Genomic DNA, 17,326 nt, shown 5'->3' on the forward strand with positions numbered 1-17,326 from the left:
AGACCTATAAAGTAGTAAAAAAAGGTGGTTTACTTTCTATAAGAACTAAAATACATAAAATCAGAAAGTGCAGGTGGAAAAGGACATAGAGAAACAGGTGCATATGGGTTGCTTTTCCGTGTGGAAGGCAATGTAATATGATGTGAACCATCAGGCCTGAGTGTATATTATAGCACATGTGCCTTGAGCAAGGCAGCTTCTCCTTTCTGAGTTTCCATATCTTTAAAATGAGGCTGATAATACCTATCCCGGAGGTAAGGACACCACAGAAAAGCCAAGCATAGTGTCTGTATGAAGCAGATCATTGGTGAGTCAGTTCAATCGTTTCCTTCAGGTATTTTAGAAAACTTTGAATCAAAGCTCATTCTTTTTATGACTAAACTGTTGTTCATACAAAGTAATACACATTCAGAACTCTATGAAAATGTGATACACTTGACATGCTCTAAGATCATTATTTTTTAATTTAATTTTGTTATTAATTACACTTTATTCACTTTGTATCCCCCATAAGCCCCTCCCCTTCTCCTCTCCCAGCCCCACCTTCCCTCCCCCTTCTTCACGAATGCCCCTCTGCAAGTCCACTGATAGGGGAGGTCCTCCTCTCCTTCCTTCTGATCTTAGTCTATCAGATCACATCAGGAATGGCTGCATTGTCATCTTCTGTGGCCTGGAAAGGCTGCTCCCCCCTCAGGGGGAGGTGATTAAAGAGCACGACAATCAGATTATGTCAGAGGCAGTCCTTCTTTGCAGTACTACATAACCCACTTGGACACTGAACTGCCATGGGCTACATCTATGCAGGGGTTCTAGGTTATCTCCATGCATGGTATTTGGTTGGAGTATGAGTCTCTGGGAAGACCCCTATGTTCAAATTTCTGGTTCTGTTGCTCTCCTTGTGTGGTTCCCGTCCTCTCCAGTTCTTACTATTTCCCACTTCTTACATAAGATCCCATGCACTCTGCCCAACAGTTGGCCATAAGTCTCAGCATCTGCTTTGATAGTCTGCAGGACAGAGCCTTTCAGAGGCCCTCTGTGGCAGGTTCCTAGGTTGTTTCCTGTTTTCTTCTTCTAATGTCTAACCTCTTTGCCTTTCGGGATGGGGATTGAGCATTTTAGTCAGGGTTCTCTCTCTTGATTAGTTTCTTTAGATGTACAGATTTCAGTAGGTTCATCCTATGTTATATGTCTATATGAGTGAGTATATATCATTTGTGTCTTTCTGCTTCTGGGGCAGCTCACTCAGGATGATCCTTTCCAGGTCCCACCATTTACCTGCAAATTTCATGATTTCCTTGTTTTTCATTGCAGAGTAATACTACATTGTATAGATGTACCACAATTTCTGCATCCATTCTTCAGTTGAGGGGCATCTGGGCTGTTTCCCAGCTTCTGGCTTTTACAAATAAAGCTGCTACAAACATGCTTGAGCAAATGTCCTTATTGTGTACTTGAGCCTCTTTTGGATATATGCCCAGGAGTGGTATGGCTGGATCTTGAGGAAGCACTATTCCCAGTTGTCTGAGAAAGCGCCAGATTGCTTTCCAGAGTGGTTGTGCAAGTTTACATTCCCACCAGCAGTGGAGGAGGGTTCCCCTTTCTCCACAACCTCTCCAGCATGTGTTGTCACTTGAGTTTTTCATCTTGGCCATTCTGATGGGTGTAACTTGAAATCTCAGGGTTGTTTTGATTTGCATTGCCCTAATGGCTAATGACACTGAGCATTTCTTTAAGTCTTTCTCTGTCATTCGATGTTCCTCTATTGAGAATTCTCTGTTTAGCTCTGTTCCCCATTTTTTAATTGGATTACTTTGTTGGCTGCTTTTCAGCTTCTTTAGTTTTTTATATATACTGATTAGCCCTCTGTCAGATAAAGGGTTGAAGATTCTTTCCCAATCTGTAGGCAGTCATTTTGTTTTGATCGATTCTACTTACCAAAGCTGAATCAGGACCAGGTAAATCAATTAAATAGTCCTATACTCCCCAAGAAAATAGAAGCAGTCATCGAAAGTCTCCCATTAAAAAAAAAAAAAAAAAAAAAAAGCTCAGGACCAGATGGTTTCAGCGCAGAATTATGTGAGATCCTCCAAGAAGAGTTAACTCCAGTTCTCTTCAAACTATTCCACAAAATCGAAACAGAAGGAACATTACCAAACTCATTCTATGAAGCCACAGTCACCTTGGTACCTAAATCTCACAAAGACCCAATGAAGAAAGAGAATTTCAAGCCAATCTCCCTTATGAACATTGATGCAAAAATACTCAACATAATACTTGCAAAGCGAATACAATAACACATCAAAGATATCATCCACCATGACCAAGTAGGCTTCATCCCAGGTATGCAGGGGTGGTTCAATATATGAAAATCCATCAATGTGATCCACAATATTAACAAACTGAAAGAAAAAAAAACACATAATAATCTCCATAGATGCTGAAAAAGCCTTCGACAAAATCCAACATCCATTCATTTTTAAAGTATTGGAGAGATCAGGGATACAAGGCACATATCTAAACATAGTAAAGGCGATATACAGCAAGCCTATAGCCAACATCAAACTCAATGAAGAGAAACTTAAAGCAATCCTACTGAAATCAGGGACAAGACAAGCCTGCCCACTCTCTCCATATCTCTTCATCATAGTTCTGGAAGTCCTTGCTAGGGCAATAAGGCAGTTGAAGGAGATCAAGGGGATACAAATTGGAAAGAAAGAAATCAAATTATCACTATTTGCAGATGGTATGATAGTATACGTGAGTGATCCCAAAAACTTTACCAGGGAACTCCTACAGCTGATAAACACCTTCAGCAAAGTGGTGGGATACAAAATTAACTCAAAAATCATTAGCCCTCCTGTATACAAAAGACACAAGGGCTAAGAAAGAAATTAGGGAGACAACACCCTTCACAATAGCCACAAAGGACATAAAGTACCTTGGTGTAACCCTAACCAAGCAAGTCAAAGACTTGTATGAAAAAAATTTCAAGTCTCTGAAGAAAGAATTAGAAGAAGATATGAGAAGATGGAAAGATCTCCCATGCTCATGGCTTGGCAAGATTAACATAATAAAAATGGCCATCTTACCAAAAGCAATCTACAGATTCAATGAAATTCCCATCAAATTACCAACATAATTCTTTACAGACCTGGAAAGAAAAATTCTCAACTTCATATGGAATAACAAGAAACACAGAATTGCTGAAACAATCCTCTACAATAAAAGATCTTTTGGAGGTATCTCCATCCCTGATGTTAAGCTGTACTATAGAGCAACAGTTTTAAAAACTGCCTGGTACTGGCATAGAAACAGAATGGTGGATCAATGGAACCAAACAGAAGACCCAGAGATAAACCCACACACTTATGGACACCTGATCTTTGACAAAGACGCCAAAACCATTCAATGGAAAAAAGATGGCAACTTCAACAAATGGTGCTTGTCCAACTGGATGTCTACATGTATTAAAATGCAAATAGATTCATACTTATCACCCTGCACAAAACTAAAGTCCAAGTGGATCAAAGACCTCAACATAAAACCAGACACATTAAATCAGTTAGAATAAAAAGTAGGGAAAACCCTAAAACTCATTGGTACAGGAAACAACTTCCTGAACAGAATACCAACAGCACAGGCTCTAAGATCAACAATCAATAAATGTGACCTCGTGAAACTGAAAACCTTCTGTAAAGCAAAGGACACTGTCTACAGAACAAAAAATGACAGCGTGCAGACTTTGAAAGGATCTTCACCAACCCTACCTCTGACAGAGGGCTAAAATACAAAATATATAAAGAACTCAAGAAATTAAACACCAACAAATCAAATAATACAATTAAAAATGGAATTCAGAGCTAAACAGAATTCTCAAAAGAAGAATATCAAACGGCTGAGAAACACTTGAAGAAATGCTCAGTGTCCTTAGTCATCAGGAAAATGCTAAATACTAAAAACAAGGAAATCATGTCAGAGACAGACCCTGTTCTCCTTACTAGAGAACCCACTTGGATACTGAGCTGCCACTGGCTATATCTGAGCAGGGGTTCTTAGTTGCTGGTTCTTTGACCACCTCCCCCTGAGGGGGGCAGCCTTGCCAGGCCACAGAGGAGTACAATGCAGTCAGTCCTGATGAGACCTGATAAGCTAAGGTCAGATGGAAGGGGAGGAGGACCTCCCATATTATATCAGTAGACTTGGGGAGGAGCATGAAAGGAGATGAGGGAGGGAGGGTGGGATTGGGAGGGAATAAAGGAAGGGGCTACAGCTGGGATATAATGTGAATAAACTGTTATTAATATAAAAATTGTTTAAAAGAGCAAACTCCTGTTACCATGGTAACTAACCACCATATTCAATCTAGGGTTTATATTGAAGTGATACACTTATGATACTGATTTTTATTAAAATTTTCTCTTAAAATAAAAATATGCACATAATAAACTAATGAGAAAACATTAAAAAAAAACAAAACAAAGAAATCATGAAATTTGCAGGGAAATTATAAACGATGGAAATAGAAAAGATCATCCTCAGTGAGGTAACCAAGAACCAGAAAGACACTCAGGATATATGCTCACATATAAGCAGATATTAGTCATATAATATAGGATAAACATACTAAAATCTACAGACCTAAAGAAGCTATACAGCAAGCAAGAGCCTATGAAGGAAGCTTAATTCTCATTCAGAAGGCAAACAGGACAGACACTGGAAGTGGCAGAGGAGAGGGAACAGGTTCAGATCCTACCACAGATGTTCTTAGAAAGACTCCCTACAGCAGGGGATTGAAGCAGATGCAAAGACTCACAGCCAAACTTTGGAATGAAGGCAGGGAGTCTTATGGAAGAAGGGGTGTGGGGAATAGAAGGACCTGGAGGGGACAAGAGCTCCACAAGGAGACCAAAAAAGCCAAAAAATCTGGATCCGGGTGGGGAGGACCTTCATCAACCAAAGACCATGCACAGAGAGGATCTAGACCCTCAAATGTAGTGCATCGGCAGCTCAGTCTCCATGTGGGTGGCCTAGTAAGGGGAGCAGAGGCTGTCGCTGACATGAACTTGGTTGCCTGCTCTTTGATCACATCCCTCAAGGATGATCTTGCCAGCCCACAGAGGAAGAAGATACATGTAATCCTGATGAGGTCTGATAGTCTAGGGTCAGATAGTAATGGATGAGGATTCCCCCTTTCAGTGGAGTAGGGGAAAGGGATAGTGGGGGAAGAGGGAAGGAGGGTGGGACTGGGAGATGAGGTAGTGGGCTACAATTGGGATATAAAGTGAATAAAATTTTAAAAATACAGTCATAAGATAAAATTAAAAAAAGGAAAAAATACAACTCAAGTTCTCCTTGTAACTTACACTTTCAATATTTCAAAAGGTACAAAATTGTGGAAAGTGAGTGAAGTCCTAAGTACATATATGTGTTACAATGGGCACAGTCATGTTGAGGACCTCAATGCCTCATCCCTTTCCTGGGTGAGGCTCAGAGGGATGCAAAAGCTTTCCTTTAGTCCATGTGTGTGTATATCGAGAGATGTGTTTCCATTAGAGAGGATAGACCACCTAATATCAGCTCTTCCTTCCCTTGCTGTTCCTAGTTTGGGTTCCAGCACTTTCATGGTTCAAGGATGGGACAGAATTTATTTTCTGACTATATTTTTTCTGAGAAAAATTATTTCAAATCTTCTAAATTACAAAAGAAGTGGCCTTAAGTTACTAATTGCGCCCCTGTTGATCTGTTAAAAAATGGCCTGATAGGCTAGAGTCAGATAATAAGGGAGGAGGATCTCCCCTATCAGTGGACTAGGGGAGGGAATAGTGGAGGAAGAGGGAGGGAGGGTGGAAGCAGCAGGAGATGAGGGATGAAGGAGGGGCTACAGCCTGGATAGAAAGTGAATAAACTGTAATAATAATAATAATAATAATAATAATAATAATAATAAATGGCATAAAAACAGCCACAGGGGCTCTCACAGCTGCTTGAAGTACTTCAAACGGGAGCAGAAAGAACATACAGAAAACCTGTCTGAAGATTACATCAAGAAGCTCTTTACATGTTGAAGGGAAGGGTTTAACTAAGAGCAGTGAGGCTGAAAAGGTAATATGCAGAGCTGAGGTCCCATCACACGGGCTGTGTCACACTTCTCTAAACTACTCAGTCCTACAAACATACACTGTGTTGCTTTTGCACACTAATAAATACATGCCCCAAAGGATTCAGTGAGGACCCCACCGTCTATTAACTTCTCCCAAAACAATAGAGACGATCACGATGACAGTAAAGACAGCAATCATTTACGGAGACCTCATGATATGCCAAGGTCTTTTCTAATCTCTGCACAGTATTATCTCACTCAGCATCTTCATAACAGGATTGCTTTTGTTTTGCTGGTTTTTCAGAAAAGGGAATTACAACTCCAGAGCAGTTGGTTACCTGTATATGATAATCTTCAAATCAATGCGTCCATCACCTTCGAGTGCTAGAGGATGTGGGGAAAATCAGTGTGTTCAAGACCACAGTGGCAGATACCTGCTGCAGGGCTGGGTGGCCCAGGAGATCCATGCAAAGGGAGCATCTGCAAGCTGCCATCAAGGCCTCGTGATCTTTAGCCAGGTGTCTAATCATTCGTGAGAACATGCACTATTCATCAATAAGAATGGTCCGGCCGAGCTTTAGGATGACCCCAGCTGCCCCATCTCTTGAGGCTGAATAGATGCTTTTTTGAAAAGACCTGGATTTGTGCGCTCACTTAGACCTCTAGTCCTGACCCTGCCTTGCCCTGGCATAGCAGCAGATGGTGGATCCAGATGGGGCAATCACATCCTCCCCATCACACCTTAGTAACATAAAGCAGGGGCAGATGGACCACAGCTGGGCCCTGTTTCCATCTGAGCAGCAGCTTTCCCAGAAGGCTATCACGCCCCCGGCCCTCTGAGTGTTTCTGAGCCCTGTTCCTTAGCCTCTTATAATTTGAGCCTCTGTTTTTCCAAATTTCTCTCCACATGGTTCATATTAAGAGGTCTTTTGTCCAGTGGAAACCAGGAATCTTGACTGCCTGTGAATGCTAATATACAAGGAAGCAAAGCATATATTTAATCACTCCTTTTTTTTTTTTTGGTTTTGTTTTTTGATTTTCATTCAGTTTGGCTTCCTACCAGTTGCTGGTTCTGTTACTGAAGGTTGTTTTCCTGACTTTTCTAATTCAAGTTTTTCCTCAGAAATTCTAAATTAATTATAAGTTCAATATGCTAACTAAAAACAAAGCCAAAATGGGGTGTGTATATCTATATGTTTGAAACACTTTTGTTCAAATATAACTCTACAAGGAAAACCTCATAAATGTATGAGGTCAAATCACAGAGCAAGGGAATATTAGATTATGGTTAGGGAATTTCAGAAATAATAAACAAACTAATATAAAGTAAAGATGATAGTGCTATTGAAACAGGTCCTGTAACATGTATCACTTCATAAAATACACCATAAATCAGTGCCAAGTCCACCCAGCAAACATTATTTGTGATATGGGCAAGACTCCGGGGAAGGTATCTGTTAAAGCATCACTTTGCACAGTTCAGAAAAGTTAAGCTCCAAAGGACTAAAGACCAAAACATCACGCTCCAACACAATGTAAAAGGCACAAATTAACAGAAAGAGCAAAAGAATTTGATACCTGAGTACACTGAATAATATTTAATATTTTAAAAAATCTTAAAGAAGTAAACAAGATAAAATAAGGTCTTTCATTTGACATTAGCAACATCTTCCCCAACTTCCCAAACGAGAAAAGAAACCTAGTTCATATAGCCATTGTCCTGGCTAGTTTTGTGTCAACTTCACACAAGCTAGAGTCATCCAAGAGGAGGAAGCTGCAACTGAGAAAGTGTCTCCATAAGATCAGCCCATGGCTAACCCTGGATGGCATTTTCTTAATAAATGATCGATGTCGGAGGGGCTAGCCCATTGTGGGTGGGGCCACCTCTGGACTGGTGCGCCCGGATATTATAAAAAACAAAGAAGCAAGCCAGTACATAGCACTTCTCTATGGGCTCTTCAGTAGCTCCTGTCTCTTAGGTTCTTGTCCTGCTTGAGCTCTGTTTATGCTTCCTCCAAGACGAGCAGTAATGTGGGAGGTAAGCCAAATATACCCTCTCTTCCCCAACCTGCTTTTGCCCATAGCATTTAAACCCATCAGTAGTAACCTCAGTAAGCCACTCATAATAGCCAAGAATAAGTGCGAAAACTACGTACACTTATACCATGCATACTATGTTACATCACACAAAATCGTAGAGCTAACCGAGACTCTGGTGGCAATATAAAAGTTGGATGTCATTAAGGTAAGCGGCTTTAAAAACATCCAGGAATGTAAATTAACTTTAAAATATAATTTTTCCTGGGAGATACCTGGACTGGTAGGATTTCAGTGACAGCAAAGCACCCACATAATATGTAATGCCAGGATCATGTGAGATCACAAATGTATCGTGGAAAGGTTTTATCCTCCATTATCTAAAAAGGTGACACAGGGGTTAATATGGCTACTTCATGGTTTATTCCTGGTTGTGTGTGGGCTTGAGGTTTTTGTTTTGGTTTGTTTTGAAAATGATTTAATGCTCAGTTTGGGTTGGATATTTTTTTCTATTTTTGGTTATATTAATTTTGCTGTTATTTTGTTAAGGTATCAATTAATTTCATTTAAAATGCCAAAGTAAACAGTGTTTTTCTATGTCTGTACCATTTATAGTTATGACTCCTTATTGACAATGGGAATTGAGTTGCTATTTCTTCTATCTTTGAGTTAAATGTTAAATGTTCATTTATTTATTAACCTAAAGCAACGAAGTATGGGATCACCTACACAGCTCGGTCATTTTCCTCTTATCTTCAGATGGAAGGCTGTAAATATTTTTTAACTTTCTTTTTTAGTAGTATTTGCTTGAATGTGTAGTCTCTGCACTGTTTGGATCATCCATAAAAATCTACTATTTTTTAATTAACATTTTATTTTATTATTAAAATTATTTTACTGTCTTAAAATTTTACTATTAAAATTACTTTAAATTTTTCTAAATTTGTACCATGTTTTGTAGTTTATCTCAAATTGTTTGCCTTGATTTTCAAAAAGACCTTCCGGAGTCTATTCATGCTCAGGTATAGACGTTCCACAGAGTTGGTTTCAATCACCGCGCTGTCTGCCAAGCAAAGGCTTCCCGCCTCCCTGTGTGTTCTCGCCGTGGAATGACTCCCAGCTTACACACAAAACAAGACTACTCTGGGTGCAGCGTTTGCAGGGAGAGTCTATTCCACAGCGGTTTCTTTCTTCTTTTTTTTTTTTTTTTTCAATGCAGTTTATTCAGGAACCTTGAACAATCTTCTGACCCTGGGGAACGCCAGCCCACAGCTTAAATAGCCTCTGGGTAGCCAACCCAGGCGTGCCACGTGGGCAATACAGATAGGTCCACATACATGGAAGCAAGCCAGATCCTCAGCCTTAGCCAAATGTGGAGTTGTTTGTGACAGAGAGCACTCACCATCGGGAAGGTGGAAGGCAGAAACCAGCTTCATCTTTAAGGCATAGCATTCCGCAGCTCTCTACAGTTCCCCCTTTTTGTTTTAGACGCATCAGGCAAGAGTAGAGGTCTGCTCTCTGATATTAGAAATAAATTGGGACTTTGTACCGATGTTCATTTAGGTGTCATCCACCCAAAGAGCATCACACCCGACTGATACCTTTTTCTCAGAGGCGGGACCTGGGGTATCAACCCGCATGCAATCAGACATGCTCTTCTCTGGGTCGAAAGCTGCTGACCCTGAGTGCAGTGCTTAGCCTCACATCCTGAGCGTAACATTTTAGCTTTTTATGGTATCCAACCATGCTTGGGGAGACTGTCCTGCTTCAATGGCTGTAAAGGCCTGAATGGTCATGGCTGCATTACGCTGTTGTGAGACTCCTTGGGGATAGAAACATTTCTTTCTGGGAGAAGCAGGGAGACACAACTCCTAACACCAGAATACTCTGCAAACTCATGGGATTCACAAGGCCCATCTGCAAAGTTACACAAACAAGAAGCAACTGCCGAGGGGAGAAAGGAGTGTAAATTGCCCGTGACTGATTTAGGAACTCCAGGCTCAGTGAGGCGGTTTTGTGAGTCACTCATGCTGTAGTGAGACTTTTCAGTCCTGCAGCCGCCTTTGTCTTACCTGTAAGCAATCCCCCAAAGGTCATGGGTTTTGTCCCCGTTAATCTTGTCAATTTTATTGGGATCTGGGGTCAAGTACAGGAGACATCTCTGTAATTTATAAGCTATTTTTTTTGGAAGGATTAAATTCGGAGGGAAGCCCCTCCAGGAGCAGCCCAGTCTGCAGGAGGAGCTGTTGCTTTCTACCCGCCCGCCCGGCCACCTGCCCGCCCGCCCGCCTGGCTGGGGTGTTCATCTCCTCCACGGCTGCCATACTGCCGCTTCTCTTTGGTGGGATCAGAGCCTGGCTTCTTTGGCCTTTTGGTTTTGACCGAAGACCCGTAACTATCCAGATTGGGACCGCTGAGGCACGTCTTCTTACGGACTGAGCAACAGCCATGTTCTCAGCCTCCGCGGCATGCAGATGGCCTTTTTTGCCTGCCCAGCCTGAATGGTGTGAGCCGATATAATAAACTCCTTCTGTAAGATATGCGCACCACGGCCATCCTGTTTCTCTGCAAACCCTGGGTGACACAGGGTCATTAAGCTGGACTTGGACAGAACTATTTTATTGGCCTGTTGCTGTACCGTCTCTCTGGTATAAATAAACCTTTCCGTGTAATTCCCCAGGAAAAATAGCTCAACGGGTTTTTGTTCCAGAATGTGTTCTGGTAAACCTCAAGGTCCCGGTGGTTTCTATTAATCTACTAAAGTGGGTAATTACGGAAATGCTTTATGGACTGGCAGGAAACAGAGAACTCTCTGTTACAAGCCTAGTACACAAACTAGCACACACGGATGAGGGGTTTCTTAGAAAACAGAATCCTGCTGGATGCTCGGCAGGGGCACTTCTTGTCAAGGGTTCCTAGCTATACTCTTTCAGAATAGGTTCCTGCAGGCTCCGTTTGAGATTAAACGTGGCTAGCCAGAAAGGCTGGAAAAAACGTAAACAGAAAATGTTAAGACTGTTTCTTTTTCAGTCACACATCCTATCACCGACTCTGTGTATTGACAGCTTGATGGATTTTTGAATGGGTTAAAATGAATAACTAAGACGACAAATACATCAACCTACTGGGCTCAGGGCGATGCTATGTGCTTTCCAGCTATTGATATTTTTTACAAGGAACTCAAACATGAGCAGTGATGCAAGCATTGTCAGGGAGGGGCCTATATGGGGGTCTCTCTGCACTCCTGAAGATGACTACCTCCCCAGCTCCCATCCTGATCAAGTCTTTTTTGTACCCTAAAAACTAATGTCCAATAAAAGGGAACCAGAAAAAAAAAGCTAAAAACAAGAACAAGAACAAAATTGCAAATAGAGGTTAGAAAAATAATTACAAAGGGCAGTTCACAAAATAATCTTGAGCAGCAACAGCAATTAGACTTCTGCTGAGCAAACGATGGCTGTTATGCATTTTTCAGAGTTGTTTTGAAGCATACGTAGTTACCATATGTGATAAACCTAACAGAACCAACATTTGCTGCCACCATCACTGACAACGCTGGCCCTGTTAGGATGCTTTCATAGGATCACAGAGGAAAGTATTTCATAACAGCTTCATTTGTAATAGCCAGAATCTGGAGACAACCTAGATGTCCCTCAATGGAGGAATGGATTCAGAAATTGTGGTACATCTACACAGTGGAATACTATTAAAAACAAGAAAATCGTGGCATTTTCTGGCAACTGGAAGGAAGTAGAAGAGATCATCCTGAGTGAGATAACCCAGAAACAGAAAGACAGGCATGGTATACACTCACTTATAAGTGAATATTAGCTGTATAACGTAGGATAGCCAACTACAGAAGCTAAACAACAAGGAGGACCCTAAGGAGGATGCTTAAATCTCATTCAGAATGGCAGACAGGATAGACACCAGAAGCGGCAGAAGAGAGGAAACAGGATGGGAGCCTACTACAGAGGGTCCCCTGAAAGGGTCCACCCAACAAGGGATCAAAGCAGATGGTGAGACTCACAGCCAAACTTTGGGCAGAGTGCATGGAGTCTTATGGAGGAAGAGAGGGGTGGGGATAGAGGGACATGGAGAAGACAGGAGCCCCATGAAGAGACCAACCAAACTAAAAGATCTGGACTCAGGGGGTCCTGCAGAGACTCACAAAGTAGGACAACACATGGAAAGGACCTAGACCCCTGCTCAGACATGGCTGATTGTCAGCTCAGTCTCCATGTAGATATCTGAGTGAGGGGAGCAGGGGCTGCCTCTATCATGAACTTGGTTGCCTGCTCTTTGATCACTCTCCCCTGGTGATGCAGCCTTGCCAGGCCATGGAGGAAGAGGATCCAGGCAGATGATGAGACTTAACAAGCTATGGGCAGATGGCAATAGTGGAGAACTCCCCCTTTCAGTGGACTAGGGGAAGGGGATGGGGAAAAGAGCTGAGGAAGGGTGGGAATGGAGAGAGTTGATGGAGGGGGCTTTAATCGGGAGATATATAATGAATAAATTGTGAAGAAAAATATAAAATTAAAATTAAAAAATTAAACAATTCGTTTTTATATTTCTGTAACAATCAAAAGACATATTTTCAGAAAACCTGATGAAAATAACAATATTAAGCAGACAGAAATAACATGTGGACTGTGCTACAATAAGAGCAGAGTTTCCTGTCTGATGAGAACCTCAGAACAGCCATTAGTTCATGTGTTCATATGTTCATATGTTAGTAAGCATGGCTCCACTGAAATCCATAGAGCTTCCATTCTTTACAACCCCTTTTCTATTTTACTTTTCTACATAGGACCAAGGTCAGTGTCATACTATATATTCATCAAAGAGACACAAGAGTTCACTGGAAGACAAATCTCAATTTCACTCTAACAAAAACAGAAGCCATGATTTTGAAATTCCTTTATATTCACGTGCAGTCCTCCAAGTTCACCTTCTCATGATAGAATACAGACATTACTTATTTTTAAAGCAAGGTCCCATATAGCAGATGCTGACTTTGAACTCACTACACAGCCAAGCATGATCTTAAAGTGATCCTCTTGTCTTACCCTCCCGAGGGCTGCAATTACAGGTATGTAGCACATGCCAGCTATTTTCAATTAGTACCATGTCGAAGTGTTCTATATTTTACCACTCAAGTATAATAGTACAAATGCATATCATGATAGTTAATATATAATTGTGCTCTTTTGAAGCGCATTTCCGAGGCACGATAAACTCACCTTAGAGAGGCCACCTACTTCCAAATAAAAGCAGATGATGAACGCATTCCAGGTGACCCAGAGGGCAGTCCACACTGTATACTGCAAAGGAAAGGGTGGAGAAGAGGAGAAAAAAAGTGGAGATCAAAACCACACATTTGAAATAAATCAGTAATAGAGATGTCAATAAATATAAGTCCTTTTTGAGGAAATAAAGAATGTTCAGGAAAAATAAATATTTTTTTTTTCCGGGTAAGCTGAGGTTTAAAAATTGAAAAGACTTTTGGTTCTGTTGCTCTTCTTGTGGAGCTCTTGTTCCCTCCAGGTCTTTCTATCTCCTCCTTTTTTCATAAGATTCCCTGCACCCTGCCCGAAGTTTGGCTATGAATCTCAGCATATGTCTTGATACCCTGCTGGGTAGAGCCTTTCAGAGGCCCTCTGTGGTAGGTTCCTGTCCTACCAATTTTCTCCCTCTTCTGAAGTCCATCTCATTTGCCTTTCTGAATGAAGATTGAACATCTTACCCAGGTCCTCCTTCTTGATTAGCTTCCATAGGTGTACAGATTTTAGTATCTTTATCCTATATTATATGTCTAATATCCACTTATAAGTGAGTGTATACCATGTGTGTCTTTCTGCTTCTGGGATACCTCACTCAGGATAATCTTTTCTAGATCTCAACATTTGCCTGCAAATTTCATGATTTCTTTCCAAACAAGGACTGTGCATGGAGATAACCTAGAACCCCTGCACAGAAGTAGCCCATGGCAGCTCAGTGTCCAAGAGAGTTTCCCAATAATAGGAACAGGGACTGTCTCTGACATGAACTCAGTGGCCTGCTCTCTGATCACCTCCCACTGAGGCTGGAGCAGTCCTATCAGGCCACAAAGGAAGACAAAGCAGACAGTCCTGATGATACCTGATAGGCTAGGGTCAGATGGAAAGGGAGGAAGACCTCCCCTATCAGAGGACTGGGGGAGGGGCATAGGAAAAGAAGAGGGAGGGAAGGTGAAATTAGAAGGGAATGGAGAAGGGGGCTCCAGTTGAGATACAAAGTGAATAAACTGTAATTAATAAAAATAAAATATAAAATTAAAAGACAATGCTTCCCACTGTGTTTACTGGATGCCTAGAATCCTAGACTACTAAAATCCTTTTCTGACTTTCAGGTCCAAGTTAAATCCAAGTGCTCATAGGACTTCTGTTTTCTGTGCTTTAGTTTTTCAAGATAACACACTTACACAGTTTTTCCTGAGCTATTAATCTACTTATTACCTGTCTATCTATGTACTACCTGTTTCTCTATCTTTCTATCTCCCAACCAATGGAAATATATCTAAATGTTGTGATAGATTAGACAGATACATATCCGATTCGTAAGAGAAAATTGTCTAATTTTAGAACGTTAGTAGAAATAGAACTTCCATATTCCTGAATGAAGATTTCTGAAACTAGATTTTTGAGTAATGTTATCAAACTCTTTTCTGTTGTGTTATTTTCCTGAGAGTAAAGCACATGATTCTGTATCAAACAAAAGTATATCCACATAAGATATGCTTAAAATCCAAGAAATTAATAACTAACAGAATGAGCTCACAAACAACAGATTTCCATTATAAAACAATACCTTTAGCTCACATCCTGCTAGGAGAGGTAAAAGGCATCAAGAAGAGCATCAACCTGATTTAACATAGTGCAGATGATACGCCTGCATGGAGACGCAGAGTCCTACGTAAGTGGAGGTACCGTGTGCTGTCAGGATCATGGACTGATGAAATATGATAGTGTTCATGCTCACCTTACTGTGCTGGAAAAATCTATAAATTGTTGAAACAGGCATGTGTGTTAAATCATTTCGTTTATCAGTAGATAGCAACTGTTGTATCCTGCTCCTAAAATAAATTTAAAACTTTCTTTTTAAATTTTATTCTCTGTCAAATGATTGCATTAAAACTACAGTCTATCAGAAGTTTACTGAAAGTGTTCATCTGTAAGAGGCAACTCACTATGTCTTTGCCACTTACGATTTTAAAGTGTTTAAAGTGTGTAGGTGTGTATCACGTTTTCTTTTCTGAGAATATTTTGCTCTTTGAAAACAGTAACTGAAAGCGCCATGATCACTCTGAATTTACACTAAAGCCTCTCAAAGAGGTCAGAGGAGCACTGAGAAGCTGTGGTGGTTTAGGTGTTTTATAGATATTGCAAATACATTCAACCGGGAACTACTCTCATTGACATTGAAAAGATCTTAAATACATTCTTAATGGGCTATTTTTAAATTTAACTTTATTTATATATTTCTTCATTACAATTTAGTCACTTTTTATCCGGTCCCCTCCCTTGTCTCCGATCTGTTCCACCCTCCTTCCCTCTTCTCCTCCCATGCTCCTCTCCAAGTCCCCTGATAGGGGAGGTGCTCCTCCCCTTCCATCTGACCCTAGTCTATCAGGTCTCATCAGGACTGTCTGCATCATTTTCCTCTGTGGCCTGGCAAGTCTGTACCCCCTCTAGGGGGAGGTGATCAGAGAGCAGGCCACTGACTTCATGTCAGAGACAGTCTCTATACCTTAATGGGCTATTTTTATACCTCATAAATATAAAAAAGTATAGATGCTTTGCTAATTTGAGGGCACCAGATGAACCAAAAGTGTATCACAATAGGCCAGCAATGTCAACAGTCGAGTCAGGAGGAAAAGTTCTAAGGAAGCCTGAGGACTTTTGCTTGTTCATTTTGGTTTTTCTATGTTAGGAACTGAAGCAGGCCCTTGTGGACCTTAGGCAAGTTCTCTATCACAGTACTACATCCCAAGAAAAGCCATATAACTCATAATTATTACAATCCAACTCTAACCTTATAAGTTTTGAGAATTTCCACAGTGTAACAAAGGTACAATAAAAAAAGAAAGCTTTTCAAAACTCATAGTACAAACAATGCCTGAAGGGGACTAAGGATCTAGTGAACATTGTATTATAGTTGTATTATAGATTATGTTTCTGACCTTTCACAGTTGCTGATAGAACTGTCCAGATCTACACATTTGACTGTAGCAAAGGCACTCTCCAAGGGGCATATCACTCAAGCCACCATATTAAACCCCCGAAGGATGGGTCATGCTTTGATTTCCTATGGAGTCAGAGTTGTCTGTGAACTCTGGCAGCTTGCTCCAGAGGCAGCATGCTTCGGTTGGTAGGCTTTATTGCAGCCATGTTAGGAAAAGGGTTCTCACTGTAAATGGAGCCTTCATTAAGTGTTTTACCTCACCACATGACAAATGAATAAAATGACCATTTTACTAAATAATGTACTTAATGTATATAGATATTTTGGGAATGACAGTTAGTTTTTAATATTTTGTAACTGATGTGCCACGCATGGTAGGAACATGACAGGTTTTTCTTTGTTTGGGAAGGGGATAGAAAGTTTCTGGTTATATTGCTCATTGAGAATGATGCTTGTCTTACTGAATTTTGGTTTGTGTGGGGTATAAATGATACGCTTCAGTACGCAGCTGAGAGGCCACATGGACCACAGATCTGCCGAAGAGAGTGTCGGCAGATCCACAGATATGCATTCTTCTAGTTGGGACTACCGAGTCATCTCTCCCAAGACTGGCCGTCCACCCCACCCTGTGGAGGCTTTAATTAGCAGTTCAGTTGACATGCTAACCGTAGTGCATGTCAAATACCTTTTGGTTAGTATGGAGCACGGCCACAGGCTGTGCATCTATGTAGGTTGGATAGAATTGAAGTGTGACTAATGAAACTTCTCCATGTTAAAACGAACAATGCATAATCTCTCCCTGCCCCCCCCCCATTTTCTTAAACTCTGTACACATGTTTTAGGTCCCGTTCACAGATAACACATGGTTTTGTGTGATTTCCTAAACATCTCCTTATCTTGTGAGGCTATTTCAGCATTTGGTAATTGAAATAAACTTTATAAGCTTTCCAGTCTGTATTTCTT

The 17,326-nt window shown here is 40.9% G+C and overlaps 1 protein-coding gene across 2 annotated transcripts in view; it reads right to left on the reverse strand.

The window, feature by feature from the left end:
* Nucleotides 1-17,326, reverse strand: part of Nkain3 (sodium/potassium transporting ATPase interacting 3) — a 593,086-nt gene that overhangs the window by 280,829 nt on the left and 294,931 nt on the right. For both annotated transcript variants that reach the window (XM_060386050.1, XM_060386051.1), the window contains exon 3: nt 13,384-13,464. In XM_060386050.1, the coding sequence (XP_060242033.1) occupies nt 13,384-13,464 (81 nt within the window). The remainder of the gene's footprint in view (nt 1-13,383; nt 13,465-17,326) is intronic.

This window comes from Meriones unguiculatus, chromosome 6 (genome assembly GCF_030254825.1).
Source record: "Meriones unguiculatus strain TT.TT164.6M chromosome 6, Bangor_MerUng_6.1, whole genome shotgun sequence".
NCBI classification, from domain to species: Eukaryota; Metazoa; Chordata; class Mammalia; order Rodentia; family Muridae; genus Meriones; species Meriones unguiculatus.